Below are 19,657 nucleotides of genomic sequence, written 5' to 3'. Positions count from 1 at the left end.
GCATTAGGGATACCTCAGCAAACAATGCAGATAAAACTTCTGTCCTGGTGGAGCTGTTATTCCAATTAGAAGAGCGAACAATAAATTAGATTAATCATTAAAATACAAAGTATATCAGTGATAAGGACTAAGAAGAAAAAAAAAATCAGGCAGAGAAGGCGGTTGGTGAAAGTGGCCATGTCAGCTGTAGAAGCCAGGCCCGACTTCATGAAGAAGTTTGGAAAAAAAAACTTGGCTTTGGGAAAAAAAAAAAAAAAAAAAGCTGAGCTTTGCAAGTAAAGTGTGTCAAAGGCAGAGAGACGAGAAGATTGAGAGGAAAAAGAACATGAGAAAAGCATAGGGTTTAAAAAGAGATAAGCATTTTCAAGGGGCAAAGGGGAAATTAGCCTATAAGCACTTACTATATTTTCAAAGATGTGGGAGGAGTGTAGAATAGATTTGTATCACAGAGGATGTTGAGACTCTATGAGACTCTATCTACCATCTCAACAAGCGAGATTCCGGCACCTGCGCTGGGCACTGTGGGCGTTCAGCTATGAAATGGCGCACCCAGGAGTTTATAGTACCAGAAGCATCCAATTTTAGGGCATAATGTCCCAGTTGAGGAACTGAAACCAGAGAAAGGGATTGACTGCCTTTTAAATTCCCCTTATTTGCCAAAAAATAGTTATTTGTAAGCTCAAGAGTTCTTGTGATTTAGGTGAGGGCCACTTACTCTGGGAACGAAACACAAGGCGACTCAGCTTTTGACGTTTTCTTCTCTGGGCCAACTGACGCCAACCTACTCAATATCTGGAAGGTGCAGAACAGGGAAATAAACCCTGATCAAGGCTTTTTAGACTCTTTTCTTAAGTTCGTTCTAGTGGCAGTTCCATCCTGTCTTTATCACCTCACAAGACCTCTGACTAAAGGATGAGTTTTCTCTGCGCCCCCTCTTTGTGGTTTCCCTGTGTCACAAGCTTAATTTATTCATTTAATTTCCCCCCAAAGACCCAGGCAGTGGACAGAGAGCCAAGTGCTCAGGGTTAACAACGTCTCCTCCAAGTACCAACTGCGGTCTCTCCTTGGAGAAGAATAGAGGTGGGCTGGACCTAAAGCGAAAGACTAGATCTGACAACAGTTACCATGTAATACTGTTCTCTGGATATGTTTTGTCTATATATAGCAAGCAGAGGCATCCAAAACAACGCGATTTCCCTAGGAATGCACTTTATGTTCAGGATGCTCTTTTCAAAAATAGCTCTTTTAAGGGCCTATAATGTTGAACGCCTCTCTAATGGTTTTGTGCTTAAGTCTTTGAAGAATGGAAGTCTCCAGAAACTGCAGTTCTTGTTTTTTTTTTTTTTCCTCTTTTTTTCCCCCTACTCCAACAATTAGAAGCACAGCTATAAAGATGGAGCTGTTTCTGGGAGCTCCAGGGAGTCGAGGGATAAGATCGTGAGGAGTTACTCATCCAGCATCTACTTGTTCACTGTAGTGGGTTGAGGGGGGCAAGCAGGGAAGAGGCCGGAGGACAGAGCATAAGTCAACGAATGTACATTAGCCTCAAGGGTTTTCAAGCTCTATTCAGACACCTGAGTGATTCCTCCCCTCTTTCTTCCTCTTGGAGTAAGTGGCCACCAGGATGTATCTTTTGGAAGAACACAGAGATGTTGAGTGGGCAGTGTCACATGAGACACAAATGCATCGATGAACTGAGGCGTTAACTCCTAGCTGTGGGGAAACCCAAGTTGCTCAACCCAAGTTGACAAATTAGAAAGGAATGATCTGAAGGTCATGACTGCTAATTGCGTAAGGCAACATCTCTCTGCTGTTTGTATTATGGGATTTTTCTTTTCCAAGAGAAATCTTATGTGGACCCCCCATATATAAAACAGGAAACGGAACGAAACAAACAACGAACTCAGAATGACTGTAGTTGGAGTGACATCCTGGCTATTGCACCTTAGAAAAGTGGTTTGACCTTTGAGATCTGGAAATTCTTCATACATCTACATGAAGACCAAATACAGTGAATTTTATCAATTGCAGGTGTAAAGATACTCTAATTTTAGTGGAAGAGTCTGGATGACCATATGCCAGCTACCGTAAGAAGTAGGAATTCTTTAAGTTAGAAGAACTTTCTTAGTGTCCCTTAAATCATAACATGTTTGAAGTTCCAAGATTTGCTAATTTGAAAGACGTAGCCCTGATATATTTCAGAGCATTTTGAGGGGTGGAGGCGGGGGGTGGGGGGCAGACAGAGGAAGGGCTGGACAGCTGGTCCCCTTCCTGAACAGGCACAGGGATCACGCTTCATGCTCCTTCATGCAGAGCTGGGAAGATGTGAGGGCACCCCTGGGGTGGTTCCTGAACTGAGGATGAGGGAGTTGTCCCTGTGTTTCAGTGCTCAGAACAGCATTTTTGGGGCAGAAGGCCCTGAAGTCTGAACTGGAGCCATGGAGAGCTCTGTGCTGAGCCCCACGTCCTGGGAGAAACGGCGGGCCTGGCTGCGGCAGAGCCGCCACTGGCAGACCCAGGTCCTGGAAGAGGAGGCTGCGGCCGCCCTGCAAGATGTCTCTGATCCTGAGCCTTCCAGCCTGGATGATGTTTTCCAGGAAGGTAAGAGGCAGTTAGACAACAGACAGACTTCCACATCGCCCTGGGCCCGGGGAGACGTGCCAGCAGGCACAGGTCTGCAGAGTGTGGGCAGAGGTCCCTTGTTGGGGTTAAGACTTCAGGGAGGCTCATGTTGATGGGTTTAATGAATTTAAAGGAAGAAGAATAATTTAATACAAAATATGAATTATGGGAGAGAGAGAGAGAGGCACACAATCAGGGAAAAGAAAGGACATTTTTGCATCATCCCAAGAAATGGTAAGGGCCTGAGGTCAGGGTTGTCTTGAATGCTTTGGGTGTTTTTATTTGGTCTGTGCAACAAAGTGATGCTCGATTTGGATGCCTGGACTCTGGCTGCAAGCCTGCTGCTAGCAAGCCGTGTGACTTTTGGCAAATCACTTACCTCTCAGACATATTGGTCTAGTTGAAGTGGTGGTACCTGGAGTAGTAGTCGTACTTTTCCTACATGTCTTTCAGAGCTTCTTTGAGGTTCAAATGAGACTACAAACATAAGAGTTAGAAAAAAGAAAACCTCACATAAATAAATAAACCTCTTATATAAATATGTAAATAAATTCTTGCTTATCTGGTAAAAAAAAACAGAAGCACAAACACAAGATTGTGAGTTTTTGGGTTTTTTTCTTTTTATTTATTTTTTATTATATATATATATATATTTTGAAGTGAAATATACACTTTATTCAGTCATTTCCACTCTGTCCTAGTCAACAGGATTCTCCTTGTTGAATCATTCTTCTGCATAGCAATGACTGAAGCAATAATACCTGCGAAAAGATCTGAAGACATAGCTAAGTTTATGAGGATAAAGGAAAGTTGTTTTTTTTCCAATTTCACTTCATCTTTGACCCCATATTCAAGGATCCTCAACAGGAGTGAATATGAGTGAATATTTTTTATTATATTTTAAGGAGAAGAACCCACCCCTGTACCCAAACCTTGGGGAAAAGGGAGTAGTGAACCTGTTATCCAGGGCACTTTCCAGGTTCTGGGAGCAAGAGGGGGTTAGACAGAGAGAGAAGAAGCATCCACTATTTTTATACACGGGTATATTCCTCTCATGTCTTAAAGAAAATTTTTATGCGGGGAAAGGGTCATGACATGGCTCACATGATGATGAACTTGCAGAACGAGGTGAGTTGCAGGGAGGAAGGGACCACCTTCAGCTCTCATGATGATCTGACCTCTGACATTTCCAGGGAATCCAATCAATAAGATTGAAGATTGGCTGCAGGATTGCGGGTAAGTGCCGAAGAGGCCATGGCAGTGAAGGAGGTGGACATCTGGATGTGCTCGCGGGCTCTGACTCTTGAGAACTCAGAAACAGGGAAACCGGGTTGAGTTGGGCCTAATGATTCAAGGTGACGTTGAGATGGTCCGGGTGGGCAGGATTGTAAGGGTTTGGGGTGAGTGTGGGGACTGGGCTACGAATGAAGTACAACTCTGGGCGGAGATGAAGTCCAAGAGTATCTGGAAATCCAGGCTGAGTATGATCTAAAGCCCAGAATGATGGAAATCTGCAGTTCTGGTGCCTGCCTGGGCTGTTTCAGATCCCTACTCCATTGCTTCTCCTTCAGACTAGACTCTTGCACTGTGTAAGGAAAGAGGAGTTAGAAATCTAGTTGTCCTTGTGATCCCAGGAAGTCATCACTATGTTTGTTTCTACTACACAACACAGGATAATGGGCTGGGTTCACCCCAGTCATTCAAAGCAGTGACCTGGAGCAGGTTCTTCAAGGCACATTTTAGGCTCATTCTACCCAGACACAGAGGGAAAGCTTCTGAGATCAGCGCCCTGGCGAAGCCTGATCATTCGTGTGATAATTCTGAGAATCTGTAACTCCTGCCTGCACCTTCTTTCCTCTCCAGGAATGTTTCAGACTTTACATAACCTTTAATCTGAGCTCATCCATGGATGTGCAATAAACCCATCCTTGATTATTTGGTAGGAAATAAATAGCACTGAATCATCTAAGGTTGTTTATTTCAACTCTGCCCCAGAAGGTAATGCCGGGAAGGATTTATTTTGTGTTTTTGTGGGTTTACAAAGCCTACTGTCCTTATTGCCTTAACATAGTTCACAATTTATTGACCTCAAAGTCCATGAAGGGTCCCTCACAGCTCGAGAAATGAAGGGACATCAGTAATAAGAATGTTTGCACATCTTGGCATGTCACAACTGCCCCAGGATTTGGAATGACTCACCTGGTATCTGCAGAACCAGCCAACTCAGTTAATGTCTTTATGTCATTAACGACTCTTGAGTCCGTTTACATCAATAATTGTTGACGGTGAATTTGCTGATGTCTAATTGTCTAAATGACTGACAAGAGGGCCACGTCATGTAAAATATGCCTCTTGACTTCAAACATACTACATTCCAGCTAAAAAGAATACAGTAATATAAGATTGTAAACCCTAGAAATTACCTTTCCTCACCTATCTTCTACAAAGATAAACGCTAAACCAACGCATGTGCTGGAAATGTAGTCTGGTGAATCCGAAGGCTCAGAGAGTTGAGCCTACGCTTGTGTTAACCATCTGTGCCACCAACTGTAAGAAAACAACCAAAACTCCTTCTGTCTCAGGCTCCTCCCCTATAAAGTGGAGTCTCAGAATAATAAAGTCTCAAGTTTTCTTATGAGACTTAAATGATATAATATATGCACAAGCGCTTTGGGCTCTGTAGTAAAATGTAAGCAGTGAGGTTTATAAAGGACGGGCTTTGTGCTACTTTAAAATTTCACAAATTAGGTCTGCCTATATACTTAGCATTTGTCTGTCTACACTTCATTATTTCTCAGAAAAGTATGTCCAGAAGTGATACGCACCAACTCTTGGATAGTGGTTACCTCTGGGAAGGGAAAAAGTAAGAAGCAATGGGCATAAAAATGAGAAAATTTAAAAATTTAAAAATTTTGTTATATTTTAAAAATGCAAAAAAAAATAAATAAAAAAATAAAAATGCAGTTATAGAAATTTAAAAATTTAGTTATATTTTTAAAATATAGTTATAGAAATTTAAAATTTTAGTTATATTTTTAATATTATATTTATATTTTAATTAACAGAGATCAGAAATGAATATGACAAAATGCTTACATGTGTGGAAATAAGGCAGCAAGTATTAGAGTATTTGTCATATTTTCTCTACCTTTCTATGGGTTGAAAAAATTTTAGTATTTACACTTTAGAAAGCCCACAGGAAAGTCTCTTAACACACATTTGTCTCTGCAGGGGAAATTATTAGATTCATAAAATATCTCCATTTTTTTTCTATTTTCTAATCCTCCCTAATATATACGCAATACTTTTCAGTTATACGGGGAAATTAGAAAAATTAAAGGATGATGATTGTTGATGGTAATGAGAGAACACTCGATTGTGATAATAGTGGAAAAAAAAAAAAGGAGGAAATGGCATTCCAGCTATGCCATTGTGAGTCCCCAGGGTGTTCAATTCTTAGGCTGTCAAGGCCGCAGAGGAAAGAGGATAAACAGGGACCCTGCGTTCACTGGACATCTGTCCACTCTGTGGGCAGGTGCCTGGGAGGCACTTTTCAAATTTTACTCTAAGACTATATAGTTTCCGTCTTCTTTCCAGGCCAGACAAGCACCTCCAGTAGCAAGACAGTTTTGTTTTCTGGTGAGCTCTCCAAGAAAGCCCACCAACTTCCTGAGTAATATAGCGTTAGTGTCTCTCAGTGTATTGAATTCAGCGGCGGACCTGTCTGTGGCAGGTCCAGATCATGTAGATCTTTACAAACCATGCCTGTTCTTTTTTTCCTCCTCCCAAGGCTCTCGGGTTTTCTAGGACATGAATGTGTTGCTTGTGAATCATTGGAGATAGGGGTTAGGAGCCCAGAGGTTATCTGTGTGGGCTTAAGCTTAAATCTCTGTAGGCAAAGTCTATGGAAATTGCTGGAAGAAGTTAAAAATAGTCACATCTGTCTCCCAATCTGATCCTCTTTCCCACTTTTGTTTATGAATCGGGTATACAGGAGGAGTGGTGCCTCGGGTCTTCTGTTTCAGACTTGAAATAATGCTAAGGTACATCTCAGTGGAAGACGGAGGAAGAGGAGCAGCTGTAGATCTAGTCCCTAGTCATCGATTTTATGTCCTAAGTAATAACCCATGAAAGGCCTGGGACTTGCGTGATGGCATGGAATTTTAAATCAACTTCAGTTCAATCAGTAGATCCAGGTGCATGTCCCTGCTTCCATGGTAGATTCCACATGCACACAGCTCATCCTGGGCTCGTCCTCATATAGAGAATATGCACACGCCTGCCAGGGCACAACTAGAGAAGAGAAGTGTAGGATGAGCATCCAACACAAACTTGTATCGACTGAAGAGCACTGAGTCTGCTTAGATGAACCAGAAATTTTATCAGAGCTATTTTCTTTTTAAATTTCAAAAGGAACCTTTCCTTTATGCTGAGTGAAGTAAGTCAATCAGAGAAGGACAAACAGTGTATGTTCTCATTCATTTGGGGAATATAAATAATAGTGAAAGGGAATATAAGGGACGGGAGAAGAAATGTGTGGGAAATATCAGAAAGGGAGACAGAACATAAAGACTCTTTTATTTTTTTTTTTTAAGATTTATCTGTTTACTTTAGAGAGCTAGAAAGAGGAAGAATGAGCAGGAGGGGCAAAGGGAGAGGGAAGCGGAGAATCTCAAGCAGGCTACCCATTGAGCATGGTGTTGGACATGGGGCTCTATCCCACAACCCCGAGATCATGACCTGAGCCGAAACCAAGAAGCAGACACTAAACCTACTGAGCCACCCAGGTGCCCCATCAGTGGTATTTTTTAATGTAAATTTTATGGAAGTATAGCACACCTGTTGTAGCATTTTTCTTTTTAATATAACCGTAGTGCGACTCAACGGGCATTAGTTTCGGTTACGCCGGATGAATACGTTTTAGAGACCTGTGCAACACAGTGCCTATGGTTAGCAATGCAGTACCGCGCACTTCAAAATTCGTTGATGGTAGCTCGTGTTAAACGTTCTTACTTCCGGAAAGAAAAAGTCAAAGGGAAGCAAGGATATCCTGGGAGATGTTGGATATGTCTGTTACCATAATCGGTGATGGTACCGTGGGACTTTGTGTATGTCCAAACTCTTTAAATGGTATATACTAATGATGTACAGTTCTTTGTATGTCGGTTATACCTCAACAGAGCTGTTGAAATAATAGCCATATAAGTTATACTGAAAAATAAAATATTTACTGAAAAGCCAACAAGTATTAAATATATAGCCCAGTGAGTTTTTTCAAAGAGAACACACCAATGACACCTGAAGCAGAACATTACCAGCATCCCAGAAGCCTCCTGCTGGAAGGTCTCCATCCATTCACAACCCTGCTTCCAAGGGTAACCAATAACCTAACTTATAGCATCACAGATAAATTTTGCACCTTTTAAACTTGATATAAATATAATTACACAATATGTACCATTGTATTTTTTTATTGCAGTATACTTGACATACACAATTATATTAGTTTCAGGTGTAGATTATAGTGATTCAACAATTCTATACGTTATGAAATGCTCACCATGATGAGTGTGGTCACTATCTGGCACCGTATAAAGTCATTACAATATTATCGACTATATTTCCGATGCTGTACTTTTCATCCTTGTGACTTATTTCATAACTGGAGGTTGGTGCCTTTTCCAATATGTAGTGTTCTATGTCTGTTTCTTTTACTCAGCATATTTGTGATGTTTGTCCTTTTTTTTTTTTTGCATACCACAATGAGTTATTCTTTTTTATTATTGTGAAGCATAAATTGTATATCTATCATACAATTTATCCATTTTACAATAGAGATTTTATATCTCCCAGTTCTGGGTTATAATGAATATTATTTCTTTTGGTGAACACATATAGGCATTTCCATTGAGTATAGACAGTGGAATCGTAGTGTATTTTAGTTGTAGCTATAATAAAAGCAGGCTTTGGTGCTCGCATTACTGTGTAGCTGCAGCCCAAGCATTAAATGCAAGACTAAAGCTCAGTATTCTCATAGTTGACAATATAAATTATGGTATTTTTAGTAGTAAATAGCAAAATATGAATTTATACTGATATTTATAATAGTATATAGACTAATATTTTTGTTTGTGACATTATAGTAAAATACACTTTTATGTAATTATCCATTAGAGGAAAGAAGCACATATTTAGTTCTAGTTATATTATTAGTTACCCATTCTCAATTAGCTTGAGTATTATTTCACATTTTATCATGTGAAATACAGTGATGCACATTTTTTTTTTTAACAAAAGACATAAAAATTCAGTTTGGAAAGCATGGTTGATTTTTCACTATTAAAAGGAAGGTAGCAATAAAAGATGTCTACATATGCAGTGATTTATTTTGTAAAACTTAAACACAGCTTGACCTACAGATGTTCGATTAGTAAACTCATTGCCATCATTAAACATTTCATCGAAAGATTACATACTGAGATTAGATTCAAAGCATCGTGTGCAACTTCCCTTTTAAAATTTTTCAGGAAAACAAACTCTATAAAACCCACACAACGCATTAGTCCTTGAAACAGACTCAGATAATGCTCCCAGCGAGGGATCCAAGTTCCCCTGTGTACAGCAGCCAGGAAGCAGGAGTGTCAGCCAAGAGCTCTGGTCCCAGCTCAACACTTTCCATAGATTGCTTCGCTCACCTGTTTTAGACGCAGACTTCTTCCTTGTTTGTGAAACCGAGTTGTTTCTCACCGCTGTGTATGCCGATTTCTGTCTGTTCCTCTTGTGGAGATTGTAAATTTTTTTTAAGATTTTATTTATTTATTCATGAGAGACACAGGGAGAGAGGCAGAGAGACACAGACAGAGGGAGAAGCAGGCTCCATGCAGGGAGCCGGACGTGGGACTCGATCCCGGGACTCCAGGACTACGTCCTGGGCCAAAGGCAGACGCTTAACCACTGAGCCACCCAGGGATCCCTGAGATCGTAAAATTTTGATAAGACCCTATCTATCTTCAAATGCAAAGTTAAAATCTCTAGCCCAGATGCAGTTTCTGCTGCTCCCTGAGAGATGTGACCATCAGCAAGTACACGGCTGAGAGAAGGACACGGGTGTAGGGAGCTAAGCTGACCTCCAGAAAATTGAACATATCAATATCTGTATCTGTGACGTCACTCAAGCCCTTGCTTATGTAGATGTATTTCTCTGGGTGTTGTTTCTATGTTCCTTCTTTCCCATTTTACTGCAGCAGCTGCAGACTTGGTGCTGGCTACGCTGACTGCGGACAGTGTGGTCAGTCCGATGGCAGCACAGTCTACGGGTTATACACAGAACACGGCACAATGCAGCCCAAGATACAGTGCACTTCAGGCCCACTTCCCCTGACTACTTCTATGAATTTGTCAAATAACGACTCTTAGTTTTCCTCAACATAAAAGCAATTAAACACTGCTGAATTTCGTTGGAAATTCATGTGGACTTGTGGAACATATTTGAGGAAAGGCCCCTTGGAAAATGTTGTGATTTCAACCCATAAGATTATTTTTGATCCTCAGATACTCTGAAGAAGGGTTTTTTGAGGAAACAGGACAGTCAGGCTACAATGGTGAGTACAGGCTCTGTTATTTCATCTGTTGTTCTATCTGGACAGTGACATGGCTCTGTGTGTGTAAGTGTGTGTGTGTGTGTGTGTGTGTGAGTGCTTGCGTGTTTATGTACACGCACATGCTTATGCATGCATAAAAATGTGGGCTGCCTTTTAACTGCCTGCAAAATAACCATTGGTCACAAGGCAGTCCGGGAGGTCCAAAAGATAGAGTAAATGTCGGCTCAGAGCTGACAGGCTGACTAATACTCAAAGATTATCTTCTGTTAGTGATTGCTCAGCCAACAGCCAGTGCTATGGGAAAACAGCTCTGTAAGATGTATGGGAGTGCACACCCCCACGTGCCCACTATTCGACAGAGGATTGTGTACATGGCTATGTGATGCAGGGTGCAGGTTAATGACAGGTGACTGTTTACGTCTCTCTAAATCAAAATAACGAATGTGGCTTCTGAGGTCGCATGTGTATAGCTGGGGGGAGGGTTTGCAATCGTGATGTCTGTTGCGGTTACGTGGTGGCAGGTGTGCATATATGCAGATGTGTGTGTGTGTGTGCGTGTGTGTATACAAGCCTATTTTCTGTGAGCTTTGTTGGCCTTATTTGACAGGATGCCTCAGCCATGGAACCAGCTTTGAAGATGACTTGACCCTAGGAGCAGAGGGTAGGTAGCCAGCTCTCTGATGTTAGAATCAAGGACGAGGCTACGCATGAGATTGACTAAGGATAGAATGGAAGGGAATAACCATTAGAAACGACAAATACCCACCATTTGCTTCGGCATGGATGGAACTGGAGCGTATGATGCTGAGAGAAATAAGTCAATCGGAGAAGGACAAACATTGTACGGTCTCATTCATTTGGGGAATATAAATAATAGTGAAAGGGAATAAAGGGGAAAGGAGAAAAAAATAAGTGGGAAATATCAGAAAGGGAGACAGAACATGGAAGACTCCTAACTCTGGGAAACGAACTAGGGGTGGTGGAAGGGGAGGAGGACAGGGGGTGGGGGTGACTGGGTGACAGGCACTGAGGTGGGCACTTGACAGGATGAGCATTGGGTGTTATTCTGTATGTTGACAAATTGAGCACCAATAAAAAATAAATTTAATACTACTTCTACTACTACTACTAATAAAAATAAAATAATATAAAATATAAAATATAAAATAAAATAATAAAATAAAATAATAAAATAAAATAAAATAAAATAAAATAAATAAAGGAAGGGAAGAACCGTAGAAAGAAACAACCCATTCCCCACAGCCTTACCTGTAGGGAATGAGCAGCCTCATCATGATCTAACGTAGAGCCCGTAAAGCTTCATGAGCCCAGGAACACTTCCTCACCAGCCTGACATGACATCCACCAGTCCATCATTAGGGCTCTCATCTGGCCCCTGGGAAGACAATATAGAAAATCACCAACTCCAATTAAAAAATATATGTATATTATTTATATAAAATAAATAATAATAATATTAAAATATAATAAAAATAAAATATAAAATAATTATATTAAAATATATATTATATATATATAAAATTTGTGTTTGGGGGTTTTTTTTTGTTGCCAATTCATTTTTTTAAACAATAAAAGCAACTGAGGCTGGCTGCAAATGTTCAGCTTCCTGTCTGACCACAGGGCCCCGTGGGATATAATATTTTGATCCTTATCCAAACATCACCAAGCAGCCATTGAAATCACTTTAATCCGAGTACTGATTTTATCACACATAAAATTTAACTTGATCTCCAAGCTGACACCTAGGTTATGCTCCAGTAAAGAATCTTTGTCATAAAAAAAAGGATAGACAGAAAGAAAATCACCACAATATTGGCTGCCCAGACATCTCTGAAGCTGTTGTCTGTATTGGAAGCCCAAAGCAGCTTGAACACTGGGCGTAAGCAGGAGACCACACTGCAAGAAGAGAAGAGCTTGAATGCAGGATGGAGACATAGCAATGGACCAGTGTCTCCTGGGACCTGTGGAGGCTTACGCTGTGAGGCGGGAACTCCAGCCTAGAGGGCTGAATGATGTCCTCTTCCTCAGGACAGAGAAACTCTCGCCTCAACACCTGACACAATTTATAAGTTCAGAGGCTCAGGGCCTCTTGTTCCCTGCCGTACCTGCCCCTTCTAGACGGACGTTGGGTGAACTGCAGATACTCCCACAAAGAGCAGAGAGCTCATGGGGTTCAGCTAACCTGTAGTGGTGGCAGACTGCAGTGAGGGGGGCTGAGTTTTACATCCAGAGAGGCAGCTGAGATGATTTCCATTTCCCCTTCTAACTTTCTCTTTGCCTTTCTCTTCCTTGTCCAGCCACCCTACTGGCCGCCAATGGCAAAGTCTTCTCCAGGTAAGCGTTAGGTTTACACAGACTGCCTGGTGTCTTCTTCAGGAGCTACTGAACTGGTGTAGGCATCAGAGTCAAAGAGATGAAAGATAAAGAGCTCAAGAGTCACAAGGGAAAGTGAGATTTTCCAACTGGGAATGAGGCCCTAGACTGAGTTTTCCCAGTAGATGGTAGAAGGTACCCAGAAGACAATGTCTTGGATCCCGGGCACAGAATGACATCAACTCTGATCCCTGCAGGAGCTTCCTGGAGACAGCCCGGCCCTGCCAGCTACTCGATCTTGGCTGCAGTTTGGCTTCCAGCAGCATGACTGGTGGGACCAACAACACTAGTTCAAGGTAGGTGCTGGGTTTGGTAGGGGTGTAAGGGTGGGGAAGATGAGAGGCAGAAGAGAATGGAACCAAGAACAATTGCCCAATTTTTCTGGGATAACTTACTGGGGGTTTTATGCACTCACATACTTGAGAAGTATGACTGTTTGCTTCAAGAACTGGGAGATGCAGAAGGACTTACTGCTCCGAGCTGGATGCTCTGTAACATAGAGGTGACCAGGAGGTGTAGCATGGGTGTCACCACAGTTCCTGGACTTATGGGAAGTACTCAATAAACGAACAATAAATGTTTTGATTGATTGATTGATTGTCTAATTCACTCAGGCAATTCTCTGTCCCCAAATGCAGGCCAGGTAATGACTACATGGAAATTGAAAAGATGAAGCAAAGTGCTTGCCCCTAGGAGCTTAATAATCAGGGTGAACAAAAGGCACACCAAATAAGTTTAAAGGAAGGTGGAAAGTGATGAAAACTAAGGCAGTATAATAAAAAAGTAATTTTTATTGGAATTTGGTGTCAAAGTGTGAATTTGAGACCTAGTTCTCAGATTTATCAGCCATGTAGCTATCTATAGTGGTTTGTCCTCACTGAGCCACAGCCCTGGCCACATCCCACTTCAATTAAGTCAGAATCTCTGGAGATGAGGCTCAGATATCTGCGCGTTTTCATTGAAGCATACTTGACATGCCATGTTTCACTCCTTTCAAGGGTACAACAGTGATTGGACAACTGTACACATTATGCTATGGTCACCGCGATACGGGTAGTCACCATCTGTCACCATACAATGTTGTTACAGTATTACTGACTGTATCTCCTATCCTGTACCTCTCATCCCCATGACTTATTTATATGACTTATTTATATGGAGTGGGTAGTTATTGAGCTCTCATGTCACCCGGCTTGGTGGTACACAGATTTGGATGTAGATACATGTGAGAGCAATATCAAGAAAGTGATCTGTAGTGCAAGGCTGCTGTCCTGAAAACAGTGCTACAAAGGGGTCTAACCCTCAAAATCAGGGTTTTTTTTTTAAAGATTTTATTTATTTATTCATGAGAGACACACAGAGAGAGGCAAAGACACAGGCCAAGGGAGAAGCAGGCTCCATGCAGGGAGCTTGACGTGGGACTCCATCCCGGGACCCCAGGACCAAGCCTCGGACCAAAGGCAGACACTAAACCACTGAGCCTCCCAGGGATCCCCTCAAAATTAGGTTTTGAACATACCTACATTGGTTAATTTTTACCCTCAGGGTAAAAATAAAGAGTTTTGTGTTTCTTACACACTTCCTACCTAGTTGTCCCACACAACCATTAGGCAGGGACAAAAGCCAGCCAAACCATGGTGTGTGCAGGTGGGAAACAATAAGTTAATAACAGAACCACAAGATTTCTTTAAATCTAGAATGCTTTTGATTTTTTATATCCCTCTCATAGCAAATTTTCATTCATCAGTAATGATGTGGAAAGTATTCCGATAGGGGCGCCTGGAGGGCTCAGTCGGGTAAGCATCTGCCTTCTGCTCAGGTCATGATCCTTGAGTCCTGGGATCCAGCCCTGCATGAGGCTCTCTTCTCAGGGAGAGTCTGCTTCTCCCTCTCCCTCCACCTCTCTTCCTCCTTGTGCTCTTGTTTGCTCGCTCTCTGTCTCTCTCTCAAGTAAATAAACTAAATTTTTATAAAAATTAAAATAGTATGATAGACTCTAATTCAATTTCTAAATCAGGGCTGGACCGTAATTCCCATGTTTCAGACATGAAAATGTGGGTTCACAGAGTGAAAGCTTTTCTCCAAGTCAGCATGGAAAGTAGATCAGAAAGGTAGTTCAGTCTCCGGACAATTTTATTAAATCCTCTGGATGATCTCTCTCTCTCTCTCTCTCTCTCTCTCTCTCATAAATAAACAAAGAAATCTTTAAAATTAGTTAATTAATTAATTAATTAATTAATCAATCCTCTGGATGACTCTGTAACTCCAAGTTGCCCCTATTTATCAAACTCCATCTTTTCAGCATCTCTGAGATTCTGGACAAGGTGCAAGAAGACGCAGAGGATGTCCTCTTCAGTCTGGGCTTTGGCCAAGAGGACCACAAGGACACTTCGCGGATTCCTGCCCGATTTTTCACCACCCCCTCTCAGGCCAAAGGCATTGATTTCCAGCTCTTCCTGAAGGCCCAGGTGCGGAGGATTGAGATGGAGGACCCTTGCCTCATGCTGGCCAGTGAGTGTTCCCATAGATCTCTATTTCTCTGCCATTCACGAACAGAGATCGGTGGCTCCAGATCCTACTTTCTCTCGGTCAGTTTCACTCTACACTTTGTCTCCTGTGTCTATTTCCTGGCATCTTGTTTTCAGTAAAGATGGAGAACTTTGATGTCTGCTTATCTCTCTTAAAGAAATAATCATCAGGAGACCTCGTACCACTCTTGCTTTCTTAGGCCTTCTCCCCTTTAGTTGAATCAAATGCGAACAGTGTCTTTAAATCTTATACCTGCTTTTATTTCTCATTTGGAACAATAGAATGTTCCCCACTTACAGCCACTGTATTAAAATAATTTCCTTTTAGGGCAGCTGTTCTCAAAGTTAAATATATTAAATTGTCCATAGACTTTATACAATATTCATATTCACAGGCTACTTTTTTTACATGAGGGAAAAGGCTCAGAAGTATTTATTTTAAACACGCACACAGGATTCTTATGTGTAATCCTTAGACCACATCCAACAAACAACTACTTAAGCTGTCCTGATTCCATACTAAGGAAAGATATGAGAGGGTTTCTCTAGCTCGATGAGAAATAAAAGATTCTCTATGTTAGAATACATTTCAAACTATAGTCTGCTACATCCCCAACATTGTGTTCCTAATAGTTTGTTTCAGACTCTTTGCATCAGATTCAACTTAAAATAAGCTTGGCAAAACTACACTCCTGAGCTCTACCTGCCGTAACAAAGATTTTGAGTTGGAGGATTTCCACGACCTTAGATGATTCTTAGGCGCACTAAAATTAGAGTGTAATTGATTGAATTCATTTTATGTGCCAGGTACATAATTAGGTGTTAAATTCTGTAAGAACAGACTAGACAAGAGAAACATGATTCTTGCCTTTTGGAAGCTCACAGTTTTTTAAGAGATGAAAAGCGCTTATCATAGTGCTTTTCAAACATGGGTGTGCATATGAATTATCAAAGGATATGGTTAAAATGCTCAAGATACAGTCTAAGATTCTACATTTATAACAAGTTCCCAAACAGTGCCGATGTTTTTAGAGTAGGGACCATACTGTGTGATACAAGGTCTAATAGAATGATAAAGTCATGAGTGTGAGCCCCACATGGGGCATAGAGTTTACTTTAAAAAAAAAAAAGTGACATCAAAATTTCTGTACCCTAGTCCATTGGCTATTAATTGACATTATTTCAATTTTTTATTACTCAGAAGCCTTCTAGGACCCTAAAGCTTTGTTACTAAGAAAATGAGGTTGGTTTTGTCCTTTTTGGGGTCATGTCTATCATCTAAAACACACAGCAGTAGAAGCCATAGTTCAGAATATAATGACAGCAGAAAGGATATGTTAAATCAAGAAGTAGAAAAGTTCCTCATCCCATATGGAATTAATTTTTGGACTGAAGGAAAATGTCTATTCAGGATGGGGAGTCAAGGAGTCAAGAAAGGGGATCCTGGGTGTGAGAACCTAAATGGGAGAAACACTGGTGGGGAAAATGACATCTTCTTCCCGAATTTTGAGCCTTAGAAAGGCTATTGAAGGAAGAGATACAAGAGGTAATTTGCCGATGGACCTCAGATTCACCATCTTCAACCTTTGTGTCCAGGCAGGTTTAAGCAAGTGCAAACACTGGCTGTCACTGCTGACGCCTTCTTCTGTCTCTACTCCTATGTGTCTAAGACACCTGTCCAAAAGTTCACACCATCCCACATGTTCTGGAATTACAACCCAACCGATGTGCCATCTATCAGGATTCTGGCTCCAGAATCTGAACCTCACTCACCCAGAGAGCGCCTCCGGAAAGCCATATCCAAGATGTGCCTGTATACAAGCCCCAGAGATCGACTGTCACCACTCCATAATATCCCCAAAAGGAACAGTTTGGACCAAGTGGTATGGGAAGTAATGGACAGAGTGAAAGGAGAGAAGCTGGTCTTCCAGCAAGACCCTGGATTTGGGCCAGGCTCAGAGGAAGATCTTGTGCCCTTTGTCAGGGAAACAAAGCTGCCCACTTCTTCTGGTCCGTGTGCCCTTTGCCGGAAAGAGGGGATGTCCACAATGCAAGCACTATCACAGACTCTGGATCCTAAACCAGAGGCAACCTGTTGCACACATTCTCTGCCCAGAGCAGATCTACAGTGGAGCACAGACCCTGCACAGGTAAAGAGAGAGCTTTGGGGTCTACAGGCCACCAATAAGGAAGTCCATAGAGCCAACGATGAGACTTTCTGGGAAAGAAAGAGCAGAGCAAGAAAGAGCTTGTTCCAAAAGAATCCCATGGGCAGGACGGTTAAGTCATTGGACCTGTCCATCAACCAGCAGAGCGAAGAGCAACCAGCCCTGTACCGGCCTCTAACCCCGCAGCTGCAGGACACTTGCGACGTGGAGGAGGTGAGTGGGTTGGGGGTAAGAGAGAGACTGGCAGAGAAAGATTCTGGATTTTTGCCTTTGGGTAAAGGGAATCCAGGCTCCCTGCCCTCACCAGATACAACAATTCTCGAATTACATTAAGAAACCTTTGGGAACAGGTTAGTAGAGATGGAGAAAGATAAATAGACTTGATTTCTTAATAGCATCCAGCTTTTCAGAGCTTTTCCATTTCCTCATCCGAGCTGATCTTCATTGGAGTTCCTCATCACACCTGGCTCTGTCATTTATGGGATCCACACAAGAGTACGAATAGAGGTTGGTTATACACCATGAGAAATGCTATTGAATGAAATATGGTCTCTTCCACCTTAATAAATATGTAACCATAAATACATGGAAGCCCAGGTTCAAATTTAATATTCTCAGACTCTTAAGACTTCTGTGCAAGAACATGGAAGCATGAGCAGAGCCACTCCCCGGCTCTGGCTTGTCCTCTTCTCTTCCCATGCCCAGATCTGCCCTAAGCCATAAAGGACTTTGCACATAAGTGTGTGAGCACCTGGCCTGCATATCCAAAAGCCACACACCCTCTACCCACACAAATAGCCTTCTACTGGTCATCAGTCATGCCTGAGGGTGCATACACTAGTAGAGAGGTTAACCCTTTAAGACAAAAGACGCCAAACAAAAGCAGTGCAATTGCCTGAGGCAGACTTAGAAGCATCTCAGCAGCGTATTTGGGTATCCTGGGTAACTAGAGCATGTTCTAGAAGGGGTAGTGCAGGGTCCAGGTGTGCCCATTCTGTTGGCCCACCTGCTCTTCATCCTGTAGACTCTTGAGACTCCTCTGGTCTGGGACTATTTGCAGTACTGCCATCAAGTGCTGAGCTCTCTTACAAAAAGATCTCAGATCCTTGCCACCAAGAGAAGCTGTGACGATTTATAATATTGTTTACATACATGTCACCTACCACTGGGCATGGAGCTGCACCTCAGCTCCTGACTTCCTCACTACCACACATTCCTGCCGCAAGAGAAGAAGCCGAGTCTCCCAAGTACACTCAGCCTCTTTCCCCTACAGCCACCTGCCCTCTGAGGCCTTTCCCCACTGGCCCTGAGTTCTGCTGGGATCTTGGTTACAGGTGCACAGCCACGGTGAGAAGGAAGAGCTGCTGGCCCGATGCTCCCAGACACCTCCACCTGCAGCAGACTTCTGCTAACAAAGACTCAAAAAGTAAGTAGGTCTCTCTCTCCTTTCTTTCTCTCCCCCTCCCACCCTCCTTCAGGCAGTGATCCTCAAACCTGGCTACATATTGTATTTGTCCAGGAAGATTTTTTAAAATACGTACAACCAAGTGCCCCCTCATCCTGTGATTCTGATTTAATTGATATGGCATGGAAAGCTGATTTTTTTGTTTTTGAGCCCCTCAGGTATTTCTATTATGGCTGGTTAGATGCTTCTCTAGATTAGTGGTTCTCCGACGTTAGCATCACCCAGAGGGCTTGTTAAAATGCAGATGTCTGGGCCCCAAATCCCAGTTTCTGATGGAGAAACCCTCCACAGGGCCCAAGAATTTGCTTTTCTAACAAGTTCCCAAGTGATACTGATGCTGCTGGCCTGGCAATCACAGTCTGAGAAGTGTTCTAGGGTAAATTCTGTATTGCCTTAATATTCGGAGTGTAGCCTGCAGACCAGCAGCATTAGCATCACTTGGGATTTTGTTAGAAATGTGGAATCCCAGACCACACACCAGAATTAAGGTATCACAATTTTATCAAGACCTTTAGGTGATTTATTTGCATGTTGAAGTTTGAGAAGCACTGCTATAGTTTTTTAACAGGTGAGAACCAACCGTAAGGAGCTTCATCCCAGCTCCTGCTTATAGAGACATTCTAATCAGCCTACATCACCACGTGGGGAAAACCCCAGGTATCTCACAGCCATGTTCCCTTAGGCTCTGAGTTTCTTCCTGCAGTGAGGGTCTGATGTCCTTCGGTCTCCTTCCCTTGTTAACTAAGGAAGGACAGTGAATGTCACACGGGTGGTTACTGCAGCTAAAATGTCTTTCCATACAACTTTTGTGCATTATATCAGAGGTATCCCTTATACCTTCGGATATTTTGGCTGAAGATTTATTATTTAAACTAAGCA

General features: G+C 42.1%; 1 protein-coding gene across 3 annotated transcripts in view; it reads left to right on the top strand.

The window, feature by feature from the left end:
• The window catches only part of TESPA1 (thymocyte expressed, positive selection associated 1), a 35,333-nt gene that overhangs the window by 7,167 nt on the left and 8,509 nt on the right, over positions 1-19,657 (top strand). For all 3 annotated transcript variants that reach the window (XM_041736740.1, XM_041736741.1, XM_041736743.1), the window contains 9 exons: positions 2,387-2,601; positions 3,816-3,858; positions 10,174-10,223; positions 10,831-10,884; positions 12,542-12,578; positions 12,815-12,913; positions 14,920-15,128; positions 16,742-17,526; positions 18,648-18,739. In XM_041736740.1, coding sequence (XP_041592674.1) covers positions 2,439-2,601; positions 3,816-3,858; positions 10,174-10,223; positions 10,831-10,884; positions 12,542-12,578; positions 12,815-12,913; positions 14,920-15,128; positions 16,742-17,526; positions 18,648-18,725 — 1,518 coding nt within the window. In that variant the 5' untranslated portion in view covers positions 2,387-2,438 and the 3' untranslated portion in view covers positions 18,726-18,739. The remainder of the gene's footprint in view (positions 1-2,386; positions 2,602-3,815; positions 3,859-10,173; positions 10,224-10,830; positions 10,885-12,541; positions 12,579-12,814; positions 12,914-14,919; positions 15,129-16,741; positions 17,527-18,647; positions 18,740-19,657) is intronic.

Source organism: Vulpes lagopus, chromosome 21 (assembly GCF_018345385.1).
Source record: "Vulpes lagopus strain Blue_001 chromosome 21, ASM1834538v1, whole genome shotgun sequence".
In the NCBI taxonomy this organism is placed as follows: domain Eukaryota; kingdom Metazoa; phylum Chordata; class Mammalia; order Carnivora; family Canidae; genus Vulpes; species Vulpes lagopus.
Note: the sequence above shows the minus strand (reverse complement) of the source record. Positions and strands in the feature narration are given on the sequence as shown.